Source organism: Oncorhynchus nerka, linkage group LG22 (genome assembly GCF_034236695.1).
Source record: "Oncorhynchus nerka isolate Pitt River linkage group LG22, Oner_Uvic_2.0, whole genome shotgun sequence".
Taxonomy (NCBI): Eukaryota; Metazoa; Chordata; class Actinopteri; order Salmoniformes; family Salmonidae; genus Oncorhynchus; species Oncorhynchus nerka.
This window is the reverse complement of record NC_088417.1, coordinates 73183559-73201196: the sequence shown is the minus strand read 5'-3', so window position 1 is coordinate 73201196 and position 17638 is coordinate 73183559. Positions and strand designations below refer to the sequence as shown.

The 17638-nt window shown below is 42.9% G+C and overlaps 1 protein-coding gene across 5 annotated transcripts; it reads right to left on the bottom strand.

The window, feature by feature from the left end:
• On the bottom strand, nt 1-16483 carry LOC115105660 (arf-GAP with Rho-GAP domain, ANK repeat and PH domain-containing protein 1-like). 5 transcript variants are annotated; one of them, XM_029627934.2, is made up of 29 exons: nt 15132-16471; nt 14943-14972; nt 14656-14741; nt 14371-14505; nt 14182-14251; nt 13948-14068; nt 13593-13810; nt 13376-13482; nt 13097-13296; nt 12258-12343; nt 11861-12040; nt 8628-8802; nt 7816-7941; nt 7077-7212; nt 6782-6884; nt 6483-6678; nt 6036-6251; nt 5669-5884; nt 4874-4979; nt 4495-4642; nt 4280-4357; nt 4029-4103; nt 3781-3898; nt 3496-3609; nt 3104-3234; nt 2914-2996; nt 2729-2779; nt 2537-2600; nt 1-2455 (listed from the first exon to the last, which is right to left on the bottom strand). In XM_029627934.2, the coding sequence occupies exons 1-29, from the start codon at nt 15138-15140 to the stop codon at nt 2411-2413; spliced, it is 3423 nt and encodes a 1140-aa protein (XP_029483794.1). In that variant the 5' UTR covers nt 15141-16471; the 3' UTR covers nt 1-2410. The 5 variants fall into 5 exon arrangements, 4 of the variants coding, with proteins under 4 accessions (XP_029483794.1, XP_029483793.1, XP_029483795.1 ...); XM_029627933.2 differs by having other exon boundaries at nt 3104-3237; nt 15132-16469; XM_029627935.2 differs by lacking the exon at nt 11861-12040 and having other exon boundaries at nt 3104-3237; nt 15132-16469.
• Nucleotides 16484-17638: the final 1155 nt, after the last annotated feature.

Below are 17638 nucleotides of genomic sequence, written 5' to 3'. Positions count from 1 at the left end.
TCAAAGTCTTGAAATGTTTTTATTTATGACAAAAATGGACTGTGATTGCCATTCAAATAGTCTAGACTCTAGATACAGCGGCAGTGTGAAGAGACTACCTACTACAGTGTTTTAGGCAAGCCATTTTTGCAAACACATCCATATCAAAGGCTACAATAAACAATTTACCATCAGAGATCTAGGGTGTAGAAATAATCTACTTCTCTACCTCTTCAGACTTTTTATTTTATTTTGAAGGAGAAATGATCAAACACTGACAGGCCTTTTATTTCTATGCTTCTTCTACAGTAGAAGTGGATTTATTAAATCGGTAATGTTTTGCTTTGATCAACCAACCATGTCAAAGAGGATTTTTAATGGCCACAGCATCCTGACCTCAGACATAAAAGGAACAGTGGGATAATGATTTTAAGTAACACAAAAACCATACACATTGTATTTCAAAGACAAATTCAACTTTGAATGATATACAATGATATCAACATTTCGTTATCACAATCAGGTAGTCAGATAATGATGTATAATCAGCATATTCTGTTGTACTTCAGACACAACCACCCAGCGCATCAACATGTATACACTTACATCTCTGCTGTTGTCGATGGCTGGAACTGCTGACTACGGCACAAGAAGGAGTTTCCACATGCCTGGCCCATCGCTGTCACCTGTCAGTCACAGTCCCAAACAGCTGGAACAGGGCCCCGTCTTCACAGCTCTAACCCCAGTCCACCCTCTCAGTACAGCGGAATGCTGTTATGGTGTCTATCTGAGCAGCAGCATCTCTGCAGCTCGTAAAAGGAGATGGGTCGTTCCACAAAAAGAGTGGCATTTGCATCCCTTTGATATTTGAAGTAGAAATTGTGCACCAATATGTAGTGTTTATTGCTTGGTATATATGAAATGAAAGGCCTTTTAAAGATGTTCTCTCTAACTTTTGTGTAATTTCAGCCAGTAGTTTGGAAAGTGGTGCTCTCTGTTATTTTGTGTACTACGTCGTTCATTTCATGTGATAAGTTACACATTTTGCAATTTGCATGAAATCATATGTATTTTGCAATTTTGTGTGATATGCTAAAATAATTTGTGCATTATGCAACAAATGTGTTATGCTTAAGATCCCTGAGTGCATCTTTAATATAGACAACATGAAGAATTCAATCAATCAGATTATTTGTATATGAATAAAGATTGACTAAAGTTCTAAAAGTCAGCGTTTTGACAGGTCCCTCTCTGACATCTAGGGAGGATTTTAACCAACTTAACAACATCCCAAAAATATTTTTGTTGATGTTGTGAAGATTGCATTCAACTGCCACTCCCTGTTGTACACAACAAGCTTCCATTCCCCCTGTCACAAGGGGATTTCTGGCTTCTAAAAAATGAAATCATCAACCCTGTTACGGTCAACTCTGTTACTTTATTTGAAACGTTATTTAAAACGTGTTTTTTTATGAAGATAAAAATGTTTTTAAAGTTACACTTCTCAAAAGCCACCGACTTGGTGGAACGACCCAGATTTAGATACAGAGAGGGAGAGAGAAACCTCTGGGGCTTCGGCACTGGATCGATGCTGAATCTGCAATAGCAACCGGATCGGTCTCCTTTCCCTGCCCTGGCTGCTCTAAGGGTGCTGTCTAGCTAGCCTTACAACTCAGATTCCTTTTCATGTTAAGGTTCTGTTAAAGGATGAGCTAATGAAATTAATGAAAGTAATATAAACTGCACATCTCTGTAATGCAACAAGCTGTGGTCTTGAGTAGTGACAGCGTAGAAATCCTGCTCTCCAATCATTACTGACCACCACTGTTACCAGCGTAGCCTAGCGGTTAGAGCATTGGACTAGTAACCGGAAGGTTGCGAGTTCAAACCCCCGAGCTGACAAGGTACAAATCTGTCGTTCTGCCCCTGAACAGGCAGTTAACCCACTGTTCCTAGGCCGTCATTGAAAATAAGAATGTGTTCTTAACTGACTTGCCTGGTAAAATAAAATAAAAAATAAAAAATAAAAAAATTATGACATGAACAGAAAGCACTGTGTCTCATCTTAGATGGCTTTACGACTGCAGCTCTCCAACATGGTCATTATGTTCCCAGAAAAGAGAACCTCAAAGTCAACATCGCGTTTAGATTATATTTCTCATGTCCCTCTAATATTATTGTTACTCATTTTTAGAATGGGAGTTTGTTGTTATAGTGTAGTTCTATACTGCCTCCCCTGTTATTACCATAGCTGTGGGTTATAAATAGGTTCAACCAAATATTGACAGAGAAAATATATACTTTGAGGTTATTGATTTGATATACAGTGAAAGCGCATTTCTTTCCAGGAAAGACCTGAAGACTTGAAAACATCTCTAGTAGTAGATGGGATGGGAAAGCAGGATCAGGTTATTTCCCCTTTAGCCTCAGATCAGGAATCTAGCCTGGAAGCTGCTGGCCACAGATCGCCATCATGCTATGAAAATGAATAAAAGTGATGAGAAAAGCTAAAGTAGAAAAAAAAGCAGGACATTTTATTTCACAAAAAGATAATTACCTGGAGGCTCATAAAAGTGGCCAGCCACTCGATCAGCTCGTTCTTTGATTCACAGCACAGGTACCTGAGAAGATTGGTAGCGGGCGAGGGTGAGTTAGAGAAGGGCTAGATCTTTACCATGATCCTCAGCAGAGCTTAAGTGCTCTAATTACTACTGTTTAACGATCTTCAGTTGCTACCCAAGATACTCACCATTGCTGTATGTCTCGTACTGCCTTCTCACACACTACAGTCATCCCCCAGCTAGAACACAAGATCATAGAGATCATAAGAAAGGAGAGCAAGGACATGATATGGACAGCTGATATGGACTCAAATGATTTGAAATGGGGGGGTTGCTGGTTAAAGCCCAAAGTGGGACATTCAGAGATTCTCACCATGACGGTGGCTGTAACTTCCTCTTGATACCACAGTAGACCTTCAGAGAGTGGATTTGACACTCCCTCTCAGGCTGAGAACTCTACAAGATGGGCAAACAAGGCTGTTGTTACACAAATACTGCATATACATTACAGGAGTCTCACACTGTCACAGAAACAACACACATCTCCTTCCATCCTCTCTTACCTTCACATCTTTGTACAGCCTTAGAGACAAGCCACTGAGCACACAGAGGCGTCTGCTGAAGGTTCCCTTACCCCTTTGACCTTTCTCTTCACAGAACTTGATCAGGCCGTTTCGGGAGACATCTACCCTGCCTGCTGTGAAAGGGTACATCCAACTCTCATTTACTTTGTACACATTTTCTACCATATCATTAACACATATCCTTCCCCCTTTTCATTGGACTTTCTCTTCAGTTATCAATGCTTTTTATTTTTTTTTACAGAATATATGCAATTGTGTAAGTATATTTATGGTATGTACTGGTCATCAAAACTCTATGTAGTAAAGTTGAACTTTGTCGTCAATCCAAAACTGACTATGTAGTCATTCACAACTCATTCAAAATACTGTACCTATGTAGGTAAGAATGGCCTCCATGTAGCAGTTCTTCTTGACCACCAGATGACAGTCTTTACCCAGAGAGAAATAGATAGTCAGCGCTTGCTCCTGATAGTGCAATGGACGCTCTGTTGGGGGAACCAGAGAAGACACCATGTATTTTACCACTAGTTTACAGTTGAGCACCAGCTTTCATTATAACAATGTAAGATATTTCACACATTACCAACAGCTGTCCAACTCCTCAAACATTTAAGAAGAGACTTTGCAACTATAACTGAGGTGTTCTAAACCATTACCTATCTCCTGGTTGTTGTCGACCAGGAAGCAGCTCCAGTAGTCCCCCTGCTGTGGAGGGATGTTCCTGCGTCTCAGGACCTTACACACCAGCTCTTCAGCACTCACTTCCTGGGAGATCTGAGAGAGGGGAGCAGGCAGGGGAGCTTATGATTATCTGGGCACAAAACAATTGCAGAATAACACCCTGTACTGTAGCCTATGGATTCTAGAGTCAAAGGTGAAAGGTGAGAGTGCAAATGGAGCTGACCTGAACCAGCAGCTCAGAGCCCTCCTCCTTCCTCTCCAGGTAAACCCCGCAGATGGTGAGAGGTGAGGGGCTTCCCTACAGAACAGTATGAAGAGAGAGACGCAGCAGGCCAACAGCCATCCTTAGTCCAGCAAATAGTAAGAGATAGATAGTATAGGTCAAGGAAGTCAGGACTTAATCATTTCAGTTGGGTGGCGAACAGCTGCTGCAAGGGTTCTGAAAATGTCATCATGCCATGGGTGTGTGCTCACCTCCTCTGTGTGTTCCTTCTGTGCTTTGATGACATGCGAGATCATGTCCAACTGTCTCTGAAACTGCTCTGCATCCACCTGCCACACAGACAGACAAATGTATTCCATCCATCTGATCAGGCCAATTCATTTGTCTTCTTGTGACAACACAGTACATTTCTCTCTCTTTGTCTTCTATAAATCAGTGGTCATCAGTGTGAGACAGACACACTCACATTGAAGATGTCCTGGTAGTTCTGGATGAGATCCTCTACCACCTGTCCTGCGCTGTTATCAGTGCCGTCCATCTGGAAGAGCGTGGGACCAAACACAATGGCCAGGTTGTGCATGTTCATCTGATTCTCATCTGCAAAGCACTGGACGCTTTGGGAACAAAATCGCCAGATTTGTACAACAGCGATGCATGTCTTGAACTTTCAAAGACAAATGAGTCAATTCCTTATATAGAAACTGTATAGAAACTGTTTTTATTCTACTTATATGTGAATAAAGGACAAATGTCCTGTGGGAAAGAGGTCCATTTTTCCAGAATGGAGGTAAAGAAATAAAAAGAGAGGGGAGGACAGACAGACAGAGGTAGAGATTGAGGCTCACCAGTAGAGGTGGTTGATGACAGCCCCCAGAGTGGCTCTGTTGACTCGCGGGAGGCTGTGGAGGAGGGCCTGGTACTGGGACACTCTCTCACTCATCTTACTGACAGCTGGTGGACATAGAAGAAGAACACCTACATATTACAGCACAGCACACAACTCCCTATCATGGGGCTACCACTGAATATGTTTACATGCACACACATAATTCTACATTAAACTGATTATGGCAGAAGGCCGAGTATGAAATTTGTCATGTAAACACCTTACTCTGCTTATCTTAATCTTTGTAAGGTCATAATCAAAGTAAGCATACGCCGATTAAAACACCTTGCTTTCTGAGCTATCTGTCGAATTATTAGGACATGTAAACAGCTTAATCGGCGTTCCAGTGGTTTATTTGATCTGCGTATATGCAAGCACCTGGTAGTGCAAACCTCCTCTTATGCACGAGTGAAGTGAGTTCAGAAAAACGTCTAAATCGTTTTTACTTACAAACTTTATATGTCTGAACTCAGAATCAAATAGTCTTTGCAAAAATACCATGGTCACTGTGGTAGAATGTTCATTTTAATTGACGATTTTCTGCATTTATCAAAAGTCCCATCAGAAGCCGGATTTCAGATGTAAACAGGAACGTTTTAAACAAACTATTATATTAACGTGACTTTCCACAATAATAACATTATTGTGTGCATATAACTGTGCTCAATGATACGACTACCAAGACGAGCAGTGAAAAGCAGTGGTGTGGTTATTGTGCTCCACCAGTATTAGAATGAGGGTAGGCCAGACTCACTAGTGGTGTGGAGCCATGGCAGAGAGGCCTGATGGCCATTGAAAACCCCCTCTCCCACTTCCCTGAGGAACCTTTTCAGGACGTTTGCCACGTCATCCACCTGGCGCTCCCCTTCATTCAGACGGACCTGCCGGGCGTCATGGCGGAGAAAGAACAGCAGGGCGGCGATCTTGGAGTTCACACCACACCTCCGATAGATGCCCTCTGACTTCAAACCTGGAAAGGAAATCTCCCATAAAGAAACACATCAACACTGAACCATTAACACAGACTTACAAATACACTGATAATGAAATGAGTGAAGCTAGTAAGAGCTTCTCTTTTGTTAGGTATCTGTCCCGACCGATGCCATGCTAGGTCCACCCACCATGCTGTGTGATGTAGCTCATGCAGCGGTCCACGATGACAGGGACGTCTGTGTAAGTGAGCTGCTGCTGGTCCAGGGGGCCATCTCCTCTCCCTGAGCCCTGTTGGAGCCCACTCAGCCAGCCCTGGAAGTCAGGCCTCCTGTCCCCCTCCACACGCAGGCTCCTGCCTCTGTCCACCAGCACCACAGCACCAGCACCAGCCTCCTGCTCCATGGCTAAAACAGGGACACAAAACAACATACAGTGTCATGACTCACACAATCAAACACTATCTACATCAGCATGTACATCAACGTAGTAGCTGTTTTATTCTGTTGCAACCAAAAAATATAGCACTCTTACATCATTAGTACAACAACACACACTAAAAACTTAAACTTCACGAAACTTCTCCCTCTACAGTACATCCTAATACCTCCACTGTGGCAGTTTCAGGAGTGACTCACAGAGCTCCTTTATTTTGCGCAGGTCGATGTTCTCCACTCGATCTGCTCCGTGGAGGAGTAGGAGCAGTCTGGAGCCCCCCAGGGAGAACCAGCCCAGGAGGGGGCTGTGGTGGCTCTGGCCCTCAGTGTAGCTCAACCGACCCACCCTCGCAAAGGGCCAGCACACCAGGTCCTCTGCTGCAGAGGGGACCAGCGCCTGACATGCAATAAGATAAGGCAGTACTATATACACTAGCAAAACTACTAATTACCAGTCTATCATGATACTCAATGAAATCTAGTTTTAAAGAGGTGGTTACCTTGGCGATGGCCTTGATCCACCCTTTCACTTTGTCAGAGGAGTCTTCTCCAAATAGATAGACTCTCCCAGAGTCATGGTACAGCTCAAAGGAATGGGCATAACTGAGCCAGGAAAGGTACAGTGTGGTAAGAAATATATATATCAACATTTTACTAAAGCCTACACTGATAGGGTTTTATAAATTCCCAATTATGCCTAAATGGTATAAATAACGGCATTTGTTACACCCTGGAAAAGTACATGTGATCTGCTCATGTCATTACTGATGGGAGTGAATGTGTTGCCTGTCTTACCCATGTTTCCCTGGGGGATTGACCAACAGACACAGGACATCACTCATCTTCATCCCGCCGCTCTGACTGGAGCTCTTCTCACTCTCATAGTAGCTGAAGTTACCTTGGTTCAGAGAGCACCATCGACGGCTAAAATCTAGAGAAAATATATACATTTAGCTGATGGTAACTGTATTGGCATTAATAACACTTTCCTAAGAGGACTGTCCAAGTTGGTCATTATTTCACCTGACCAATAGACATTCGGATCTAAACAGGGTTGGGGAGTAACTGGAATCTGTTTACAAAAAACTGTAGCTGTAATCACTTATATTACCAGCAAAAATATTGTATTCAGATTACAGATACTTTTGAAAAACTAGATGATTACTTCCTGGATTACTTTAAAATTCAGAATGGATGTTTGCTAAATAAAATTATGACACCTTTCTATTTTCTCAATGAAAAAGGCGGAAGTTTAAGTTTGTTCCACTAATAGTCAGACCACTATTATGACACACCAAAAGCGTTTGATTGATCCTTTGTGTCTTCTTCTAATGCCTCTTAAGGGAAAAGTAATCAGATTACGTTACTGAGTTTGGGTAACCCAAAAGTTATGTTACTGATTACAATATTGGACCGATAACTAGTAACTGTAACAGATTACATTTAGAAAGTAACCTACCCAACCCTGGATTTAAAGCATGTCCAAACAAATCTCAGAGATTCAAGTTTATACATAGTGCCATGAATCACCCACCTCCTTTTGCTTTGCACTCTGTTACTGGGCGTATTGAAGAAGCGGTCTTGAAGAGATAACCAGTGTGTGACACAGGGAGAGCAGCCTCTAGGAGTGTGTGATTTCCAGCCCTAGACCCTGGCAGATCTAGAGAGGAAATAAATAGAACTACTGATGGCTCCTATACTGAACAAAACACAGTACAAGTTGAATGTAAAGTTGGAGATGAGGGTTCCCTTTCATATATTTTATTGGAGTTTTTCTTTTTTTAAGTGCAAGACAACACAAAACATGCCACCTGGTGGTAGAAAAGCCACACAGCATCCATAAACAACAAATTCAGACAATAGGAGTCAAAACAACACCCACAAACAATTGACAACAAAAGCATGGAGCAATAATAATGATAGAGTTGATTCAGGACCTTTACGACACCAGCTACGTTGTGGTCAAGAGCTTCGGTTGCGAAAACTAAATAAAATCAATCCAATTTATTTATAAATCAAATGTATTTATAAAGCCCTTCTTACATCAGCTGATGTCACAAAGTGCTGTACAGAAACCCAGCCTAAAACCTCCAAAAAAGCAAGCAATGCAGGTGTAGAAGCACGGTGGCTAGGAAAAACTCCCTAGAAAGGCCAGAACCTAGGAAAAAACCTAGAGAGGAAGCAGGCTATGAGGGGTGGCCAGTCCTCTTCTGGCTGTGCCGGGTGGAGATTATAACAGAACATGGCCAAGATGAGGGGTGGCCAAAAATAGGTGCATTGTTCCAGACCTGTAAATGCACCCAGAAAAAAATATATATAAATGGAGCAGAGAGATGAGACTCCTACCTGTGTTGTGGTTGTGAGTTAAGAACTCCACCTGTAATATCTGTCCATAGTGTTGGGCCACAGACACAGGGCTGGGCAGCTCTGGATCACCTGTATAACAGTTCACATCTGCTCCACAGAACACCAGAGACAGAGTCTCCAATACATCATCCGTCTGAACAGTACTGCACAGAGCCTGAAAGGTAGGCAAGGAGGAGGGAGAGAATCAGAGAGCAGCAAACACGTCTGAACTTTTGAGAGTATGGGATGGAGAGAGAGAGAAAGAGAGAAATATATACAGTTGAAGTCGGAAGTTTACATACACTTAGGTTAGAGTAATTAAAACTCGTTTTTCAACCACTTCATAAATTTCTTGTCAACAAACTATAGTTTTGGGAAGTTGGTTAGAACATCTACTTTGTTCATGACACAAGTAATTGTTTACAGACAGATTGTTTCACTTATATTTCACTGTATCACAAATCCAGTGGGTCAGAAGTTTACATACACTAAGTTGACTGTGTCTTTAAACAGCTTGGAAAATTCACGAAAATTATGTCATGGCTTTAGAAGCTTGTGATAGGCTAATTGACATAATTTGAGTCAATTGGGGGTGTATCTGTGAATGTATTTCAAGGCCTACCTTCAAACTCAGTGTATCTTTGCTTGACATCATGACAAAATCAAAAGAATTCAGCCAAAACCACAGAAAAAAATTGTAGACCTCCACAAGTCTGCTTCATCCTTGGGAGCAATTTCCAAACGCCTGAAGGTAGTATAAACACCATGGGACCACGCAGCAGTCATACCGCTCAGGAAGGAGACGCGTTCTGTCTCCTAGAGATGGACGTACTTTGGTGCGAAAAGTGCAAATCAATCCCAGAACAACAGCAATGGACCTTGTGAAGATGCTGGAGGAAACAGGTACAAAGGTATCTATATCCACAGTAAAATGATTCTTATATCGACATAACCTGAAAGGCCGCTCAGCAAGGATGAAGCCACTGCTCCAAAACCGCCATAAAAAAGCCAGACTACGGTTTGCAACTGCACGTGGGAACAAAGATCGTACTTTTTGGAGAAATGTCCTCTGGTCTGATGAAACAAAAATAGAACTGTATGGCCATAATGACCATCGTTATGTTTGGAGAAAAAAGGGAGAGGCTTGCAAGCCGAAGAACACCATCCCAACTGTGAAGCACGGGGGTGGCAGCATCATGTTGTGGGGGTGCTTTGCTCCAGGAGGGACTGGTGCACTTCACAAAATAGATGGCTTCATGAGCAAGGAAAATTATGTGGATATATTGAAGCAGCATCTCAAGACATCAGTCAGGAAGTTAAAGCTTGGTAGCAAATGGGTCTTCCAAATGAACAATGACCCCAAGCATACTTCCAAAGTTGTGGCAAAATGGCTTAAGGACAACAAAGTCAAGGTATTGGAGTGGCCATCACAAAGCCCTGACCTCAATCTCATAGAAAAATTGTGGGCAGAACTAAAAAAGCTTGTGCGAGCAAGGAGGCCTACAAACCTGACTCAGTTACACCAGCTCTGTCGAGAGGAATGGGCCAAAATTCACCCAACTTATTGTGGGAAACTTGTGGAAGGCTACCCAAAATGTTTGACCCAAGTTAAACAATTTAAAGGCAATGCTACCAAATACTACTTGAGTGTATATAAACTTCGGACCCACTGGGAATGTGATGAAAGAAATCAAATCAAAATAAAATGTATTTATTTATATAGCCCTTCGTACATCAGCTGATATCTCAAAGTGCTGTACAGAAACCCAGCCTAAAACCCCAAACAGCAAGCAATGCAGGTGTAGAAGCACGGTGGCTAGGAAAAACTCCCTAGAAAGGCCAAAACCTAGGAAGAAACCTAGAGAGGAACCAGGCTATGTGGGGTGGCCAGTCCTCTTCTGGCTGTGCCGGATGGAGATTATAACAGAACATGGCCAAGATGTTCAAATGTTCATAAATGACCAGCACGGTCAAATAATAATAATCACAGGCAGAACAGTTGAATCTGGAGCAGCAGCACGGCCAGGTGGACTGGGGACAGCAAGGAGTCATCATGTCGGGTAGTCCTGACATGGACTAAATAAAAGCTGAAATAAATTATTATTCTGACATTTCACATTCTTAAAATAAGGTAGTGGTCAGAGACCTGGCCGGGTGGTGCCAGAATAACAACCTATCCCTCAACGTAACCAAGACTAAGGAGATGATTGTGGACTCTCATCAACGGGGCTGTAGTGGAGCAGGTTGAGAGCTTCAAGTTCCTTGGTGTCCACATCAAACACACACTAAAAGGTTCCAAACACACCACGACAGTCGTGAACAGGGCACAACAAAGACTTTTCCCCCTCAGGAAACAAAAATTATTTGGCATGGGTCCTAAGATCCTCAAAAGGTTCTACAGCTACAATATCGAGAGCATCCTGACTGGTTGCATCACTGCCTGGTACGGAAATTGCTTGGCCTCCGACCGCAAGGCACTACAGAGGGTAGTGCGAACGGCCCAGTACATCATTGGGGCTAAGCTGCCTGCCATCCAGGACCTCTACACCAGGCAGTGTCAGAGGAAGACCCTAAAAATTGTCAAAGACACCAGCCACAGACTGTTCTCTCTACTACCACATGGCAAACGGTACCAACCCCTCTTTTACGCTGCTGCTACTCTCTGTTTATCATATATGCATAGTCACTTTAACTATACATTCATGTACATACAACCTCAATTGGCCCAACCAACCAGTGCTCCCGCACATTGGCTAACCAGGCTATCTGCATTGTGTCCCGCCACCCATCACCCTCCAACTCCTCTTTTACGCTACTGCTAATCTCTGTTCATCATATATGCATAGTCACTTTAACCATATCTACATGTACATACTAACTCAATTAGCCCGACGACCCGGTGTCTGTATGTAGCCTCGCTACTTTTATAGCCTCGCTACTGTATATAGCCTGTCTTTTTACTGTTGTTTATTTCTTTACTTACCTATTGTTCACCTAATACCTTTTTTGCACTATTGGTTAGAGCCTGTAAGTAAGCATTTCACTGTAAGGTCTACACCTGTTGTATTCGGCGCACGTGACAATTTAACTTTGATTTGATTTGATCCTAACTGACCTAAAACAGGGAATTTTTACTAGGATCAAATGTCAGGAATTGTGAAAAAGTTTAAATGTATTTGACTAAGTTGTACGTAAACTTCCGACTTCAACTGTATATAGGGAGCGTGTCTCACTTTGTTGAGGGCCTCCTGTTGGCCAAACAGAGCATGGTAGCGGCGATACTTCCCCTGACAGTACTTAGCAGAGACAAAGCGCCGGCGCTTCTCACTATCACTTGATGGTTGGAGCGCCTCGCTTGGTGGCGTGTTAGCTGCCCAGAACAGGTTTACCCTGTTGTTACCTAACAGGAACACCTGGTGAACAGGGAGTGGCATTACAACCTTGATCTGAAAGATGGATCCCTTTATTGACAGGGTGAGCTATGAGAGAGTTCTTCTTTTCAAAGGAAAACATGTAAATTAATGCAAATATACAAAAAGAGGAACCATAGTGTGAGGAACATAAACAGAGGAAGACCACATATGGGTGGTGAGGATGAGGTTCCTAATAGAATACTCATTAGAAACTTACCTGAATAAGGTTATCAGTCCACACCTTTTCATCCATTCTCAGACTGCGAACTTTGGATACACTCTGGCCCAGACCCCTGTGCACGCCTAAACCACAGAGAGATGTCAGAATTTGATGTCAATGTCCTCTCCCAGGCACATCCAATGGAAATGTATGTGCACTGTACCAATGTGGTACAACTTATTGACCTGAAATATTTGTTTATCAAGTTCTATTTTATTTCTCACATGGGCTGAATAGACTTCACTGTGATAGGCTTGCTTACGATCTCTTCTCAACGATGCAGGTAAAAAAAAACAATTGTAACACAAGAGGAATAAAATGCACAAGGATGGAGCTATATACAGGGAGTACCAGTACCAGATCAATGTGCAGAAGTACAAGGTATTTGAGGTAGATATGTACATGAAGGCAGGGTAAAGGGACTAAACATCAGGATAGATAATAATAAGAGTAAAATAGAGAACAGAGTAGCAGCAGGATATAATTAGCGTAGAAGTGTGTGTGTATGTGTGTGTGTGTGCGAGCGTGTATGCGTATGTATGTGTTATGTCTGCATGCTTGTCAGTGTGTGTGTGTGTGTGTGTGTGTGTGTGTGTGTGTGTGTGTGTGTGTGTGTGTGTGTGTGTGTGTGTGTGTGTGTGTGTGTGTGTGTGTGTGTGTGTGTGTGTGTGTGTGTGTGTGTGTAGTGTATGTGGATGTGTGTGTGTTTTTGTGTGAGAGTGTCAGTGTAGTGTGTGTGACTGAGTGTGTAATCTGATCACTATAGAAACTGATCAATGCTCTTGACCATTCACTCTCTGAGTTTGGTCTGCCATCTAGGCAAGGTTCTTCTGTACCTGCACAGCACTTGCAAAGGACCACACAGAGGTTGACAGAGGCCCAGTCTGGATGGGGGGCGCCACAGTCTGCACAGCGCTGGTTGGCCTCCACAGCCCAGATCTTCTGGGCCACCACATCGCTGGACAGAGAGCGACTGACACAGTCCTGCAGGGCCTCCACCCACTGATCCCTCTGCTGCGCCGACTCGGCCAGGAAACTAACCAAACAGAACAGGGGTCACAGAGGGTTCACTGTGGGATGACATTAAAGGGTCATAGGTCAGAGGTCAGTCTCACCTGAATGTTCTGTAGAAGGTGGTGAGGTTGAAGGACCGTTTGTCTGTGCTCTTCACAGTACCCACATTCATCTCAATGTAGGTGATGCCAACACCCTGGCTGTGCTCCTGATGAAAGAGAACAGCACAGGTTTTTAAGGATAACTGACTCCAAAGGACTTTCATGAACATTTTATTTTATTTATTTCAGGACAAATGCATGCACCATGGATACACACCTCAGCGTTCCCGTAGAGGAAGACCCTGTCAGCACAGATGACTACATAGACCTTGGAGCGCAGTCCATTCATCTCCAGGTATCCTTGTTTACTAATGAGAGAGACTCCACTATCACGCTGTCCACTAGTAAAACCGAAGTTCATAAGGGACATCTCCATGCTGCTACGACGCTGCTGAATAGTTTCTTTCAGTACGGACACCCATTCCTCCCTGACAGCTGAAAACAGACACACACACACACACACACACACACACACACACACACAGATTGCACATAGATTGCACACAGAATGCACACACAAAGTATTCATATTTCCTCATTGTGATCATTGTTATTTTAGGCTGAACACTTACTGTTGTTTTCAGCACGGAACAAGAAAGTCCTGTTCCTTGTCACCACCTCAAACTTCTGCTCTCCAACGTTAAGCACTTCAGTGACAAACAGTATGGCTATGATCCGCTTTGAGTAGACCTCCTGAGGAATAAGGAGAGAAGGAGTGAGAAGGGGAGGGTCTAATAAGTAAGGTATTTCACAGTATACACTCTGATCTGTGACACTATGTGTGGGTCTATGGAAGACGTCTGAACCTTCTCATTTTGAAAGTATCGCAGGTACTGTGCATCCAACATCACCCAACGCTTCTGGAAAATAAGGCTCCTGCAGATAAAACAGAGATTACTTACACTCTAATGCATGCACACACACACATGCATGAACAAACACACAAATACGTGCATGTGCACGCACGCACGCACGCATGCACCTCTCTCTCTTACCCCTGAGGTGGGGTCTTGTCCAGCCAGCCCATCTTGATAACAGGAGTGTGGTGAAGATCAGAGTCTCCGAGTTCGTATGATCGTGACAGTGTGCAGGCAAGATAGATACTGTCTTCATCAACTGATGATGTTCTCCTGAGAACAGAGATACACACAAAAGTGGCAAGGACATCACCTTATCTCATCACGTTTTCGCCAGTTTCTAGTCAAGTATAATATAACCAAAACATGCAATCGAAGGAATCACACACAACTCACATGCAAAACAGTTCAAAAGAAACACACCTGCTCGCTTCAATGTCTTCACACTCAACCTCCTCCATACTAAACTGACTGCGGAAGCAGTTCTGCATAGCTCGCAATGAATCCTCCTATGGTCCAGAATACAAAATGCTAACAATGTATCCAAAATGTCATCTTTTATACTTCAATGACTGTGTACAAAAATAACTCTGGCATGTGTACGATCACTAACATAAACACCCATCAGTCAGTCACTCTAAAACATCTGTAATCCCACAAAATAAGAGACAAATGTAGTACCTAAACATCCACACAGATGCATAACGTACCTGGTCTGCCATGACATCTGAGACGAATAACTGAAGCCAAAGGATTACAGTAAATAAATAGTTGCTCGGTTATGTCGGGATATGTACAGCTGCGTCACATTCCAATGAAAAACCACACCATCCAACAGAGAGTCAGACCTCACAACTGATGGTAAGGAAGTAAATTAATACAGTAACTTCATACAGTACCTCATTCATGTTTTCTCAGAGTCTGAGATTAGTTCACATTGGTAAACTGACGGGGTTCGAGTAAGAAATGGGCACTGTCATCTGGCAACCTGCTTGGGATTGCGAGCCCCATCCGTCTGACAATGTTCCTCTTATCACAGCAGGTATATACAGGATGTGGGCTTAGTAAACTACTGTCAGAGAGACCGATGTTCCTCATGAAACTGCAATCACCCTGAACAAACAGCCTCTGTCTGACATTTACAGCAGCTTCTCTAATGGCACAAGGCCACGGGCATATGAGTAAGGTATGAGAGAGAGAGAGAGAGAGAGAGAGAGAGAGAGAGAGAGAGAGAGAGAGAGATAGAGAGAGAGAGAAATCATTGCCCAATAGAGGGAACAAGGTCCCACAAAATATAATATGAGCATAGAGCATAGACTCTATGGCCAGACTCACAGATGGCAGCCTTTGTGATCAGAATGCTTGAAATAAATATTGATGGTAATCACAAATAAATATCATAAATAAGATTATTCTGTGCCCTGTCACGCAATAAAGTTATGTTGTAGTATGTAACACTAGGAAAGGCTGACCAGATGTTCAAAAGTCAAATCATCGTGTTTACCGGTAAACATTTGGCTGGATTAGCCAGCTAATAGTGGAAGTAAACAAACCATATAGTGCATATATGGGAAGTACACTGATGTTACCTGAGAGGCGGACAGTAACCAGGTTACCATCCAAACGTGTTATGCCTGTAAAGTACATGTTACAACAGGCCTGATTTGTCAGTACATTTCCAAACGTCGACTAAACAAAATCCGCTAGAAAAGGTAAGATTTTTTCCTGCGCTCTAAAAATGAGGGGGTTCAACAAGAGTTCTTCTAAGATCCTCAAAGTTCTTCAAAGAACCTTAGGGTTCTTGGCACTGAAAATATCCCCTAAAAGCTATTCTAAGAACCCCATAGGAGGTGGGGTTCATCGAGAAACCTTCTTAGTCGGTGGGGGTTCTTGCAGGAACCTAACTGCCCAACTGAAACATTTGAATTTGAAAGGGCAGCAGGTTTAGCCACTTAACTGAAGAATGTAAAGATCTCCTCAATTTAAATTACTGTATGATCTACATTGATATTGTTTTATGATGATACTGTTTATCTTTTGTGCAAATCTTTCTGAAACAGAAAATGGACACAATTCAATGGATATGAATCAACAAAGAGGTAAGAATGTGTAGGCTATAAGATATGCTAGCTGTGTTGGGTGCAGATGACTGAACTGGAGGTATAAAATATGGTATGTCAATATGCATTGGTATGTTATGCTGATCACATGTACCATCCTCCTCCCTTACCTCTTCAATGAATATTCCATAGGCCTCTACATTATGGACAAGGTATGTTTTTTAAAAATAAAAAAATAATTTTACCTTTATTTAACCAGGCAAGTCAGTTAAGAACACATTCTTATTTTCAATGACGGCCTGGGAACAGTGGGTTAACTGCCTGTTCAGGGGCAGAACGACAGATTTGTACCTTGTCAGCTCGGGGGTTTGAACTCGCAACCTTCCGGTTACTAGTCCAACGCTCTAACCACTAGGCTACCCTGCCGCCCCCTCATGTAATATGAAAACCATTATCAACCATTTTCATTCACATTCACCTCAAATACCAAGGTATGAATTCTGTCGTGTGCATGTTTTGTTAATCATCTGTATAATTATATTTCAAATCAAATCAAAGTGTATTTGTCACGTGCGCTGAATACAACAGGTGTAGTAGACCTTACAGCGAAATGCTTGCTTACAGGCTCTAACCAATAGTGCAAAAAAGGTATTAGGTGAACAATAGGTAAGTAAATAAATAAAACAACAGTAAAAAGACAGGCTATATATACAGTAGCGAGGCTTTAAAAGTAGCGAGGCTACATACAGACACCGGTAGGTCAGGCTGATTGAGGTAGTATGTACATGTAGATATGGTTAAAGGGACTATACATATATGATGAACAGAGAGTAGCCGTAGCGTTAAAGAGGGGTTGGCGGGTGGTGGGTGGCGGGACACAATGCAGATAGCCCGGTTAGCCAATGTGCGGGAGCACTGGTTGGTCGGCCCAATTGAGGTAGTATGTACATGAATGTATAGTTAATGTGACTATGCATATATGATAAACAGAGAGTAGTAGCAGCAGCGTAAAAATAGGGATTGGGGGGGGCACACAATGCAAATTGTCCAGGTAGCCATTTGATTACCTGTTCAGGAGTCTTATGGCTTGGGGGTAAAAACTGTTGAGAAGCCTTTTTGTCCTAGACTTGGCGCTCCGGTTAGGGTTAGGGTTGCCATGTGGTAGTAGAGAGAACAGTCTATGACTGGGGTGGCTGGGGTCTTTCTCTGATACCGCCTGGTGTAGAGGTCCTGGATGGCAGGCAGCTTAGCCCCAGTGATGTACTGGGCCATACGTACTACCCTCTGTAAAGCCTTGCAGTCAGAGGCTGAGCAATTGTCGTACCAGGCAGTGATGCAACCAGTCA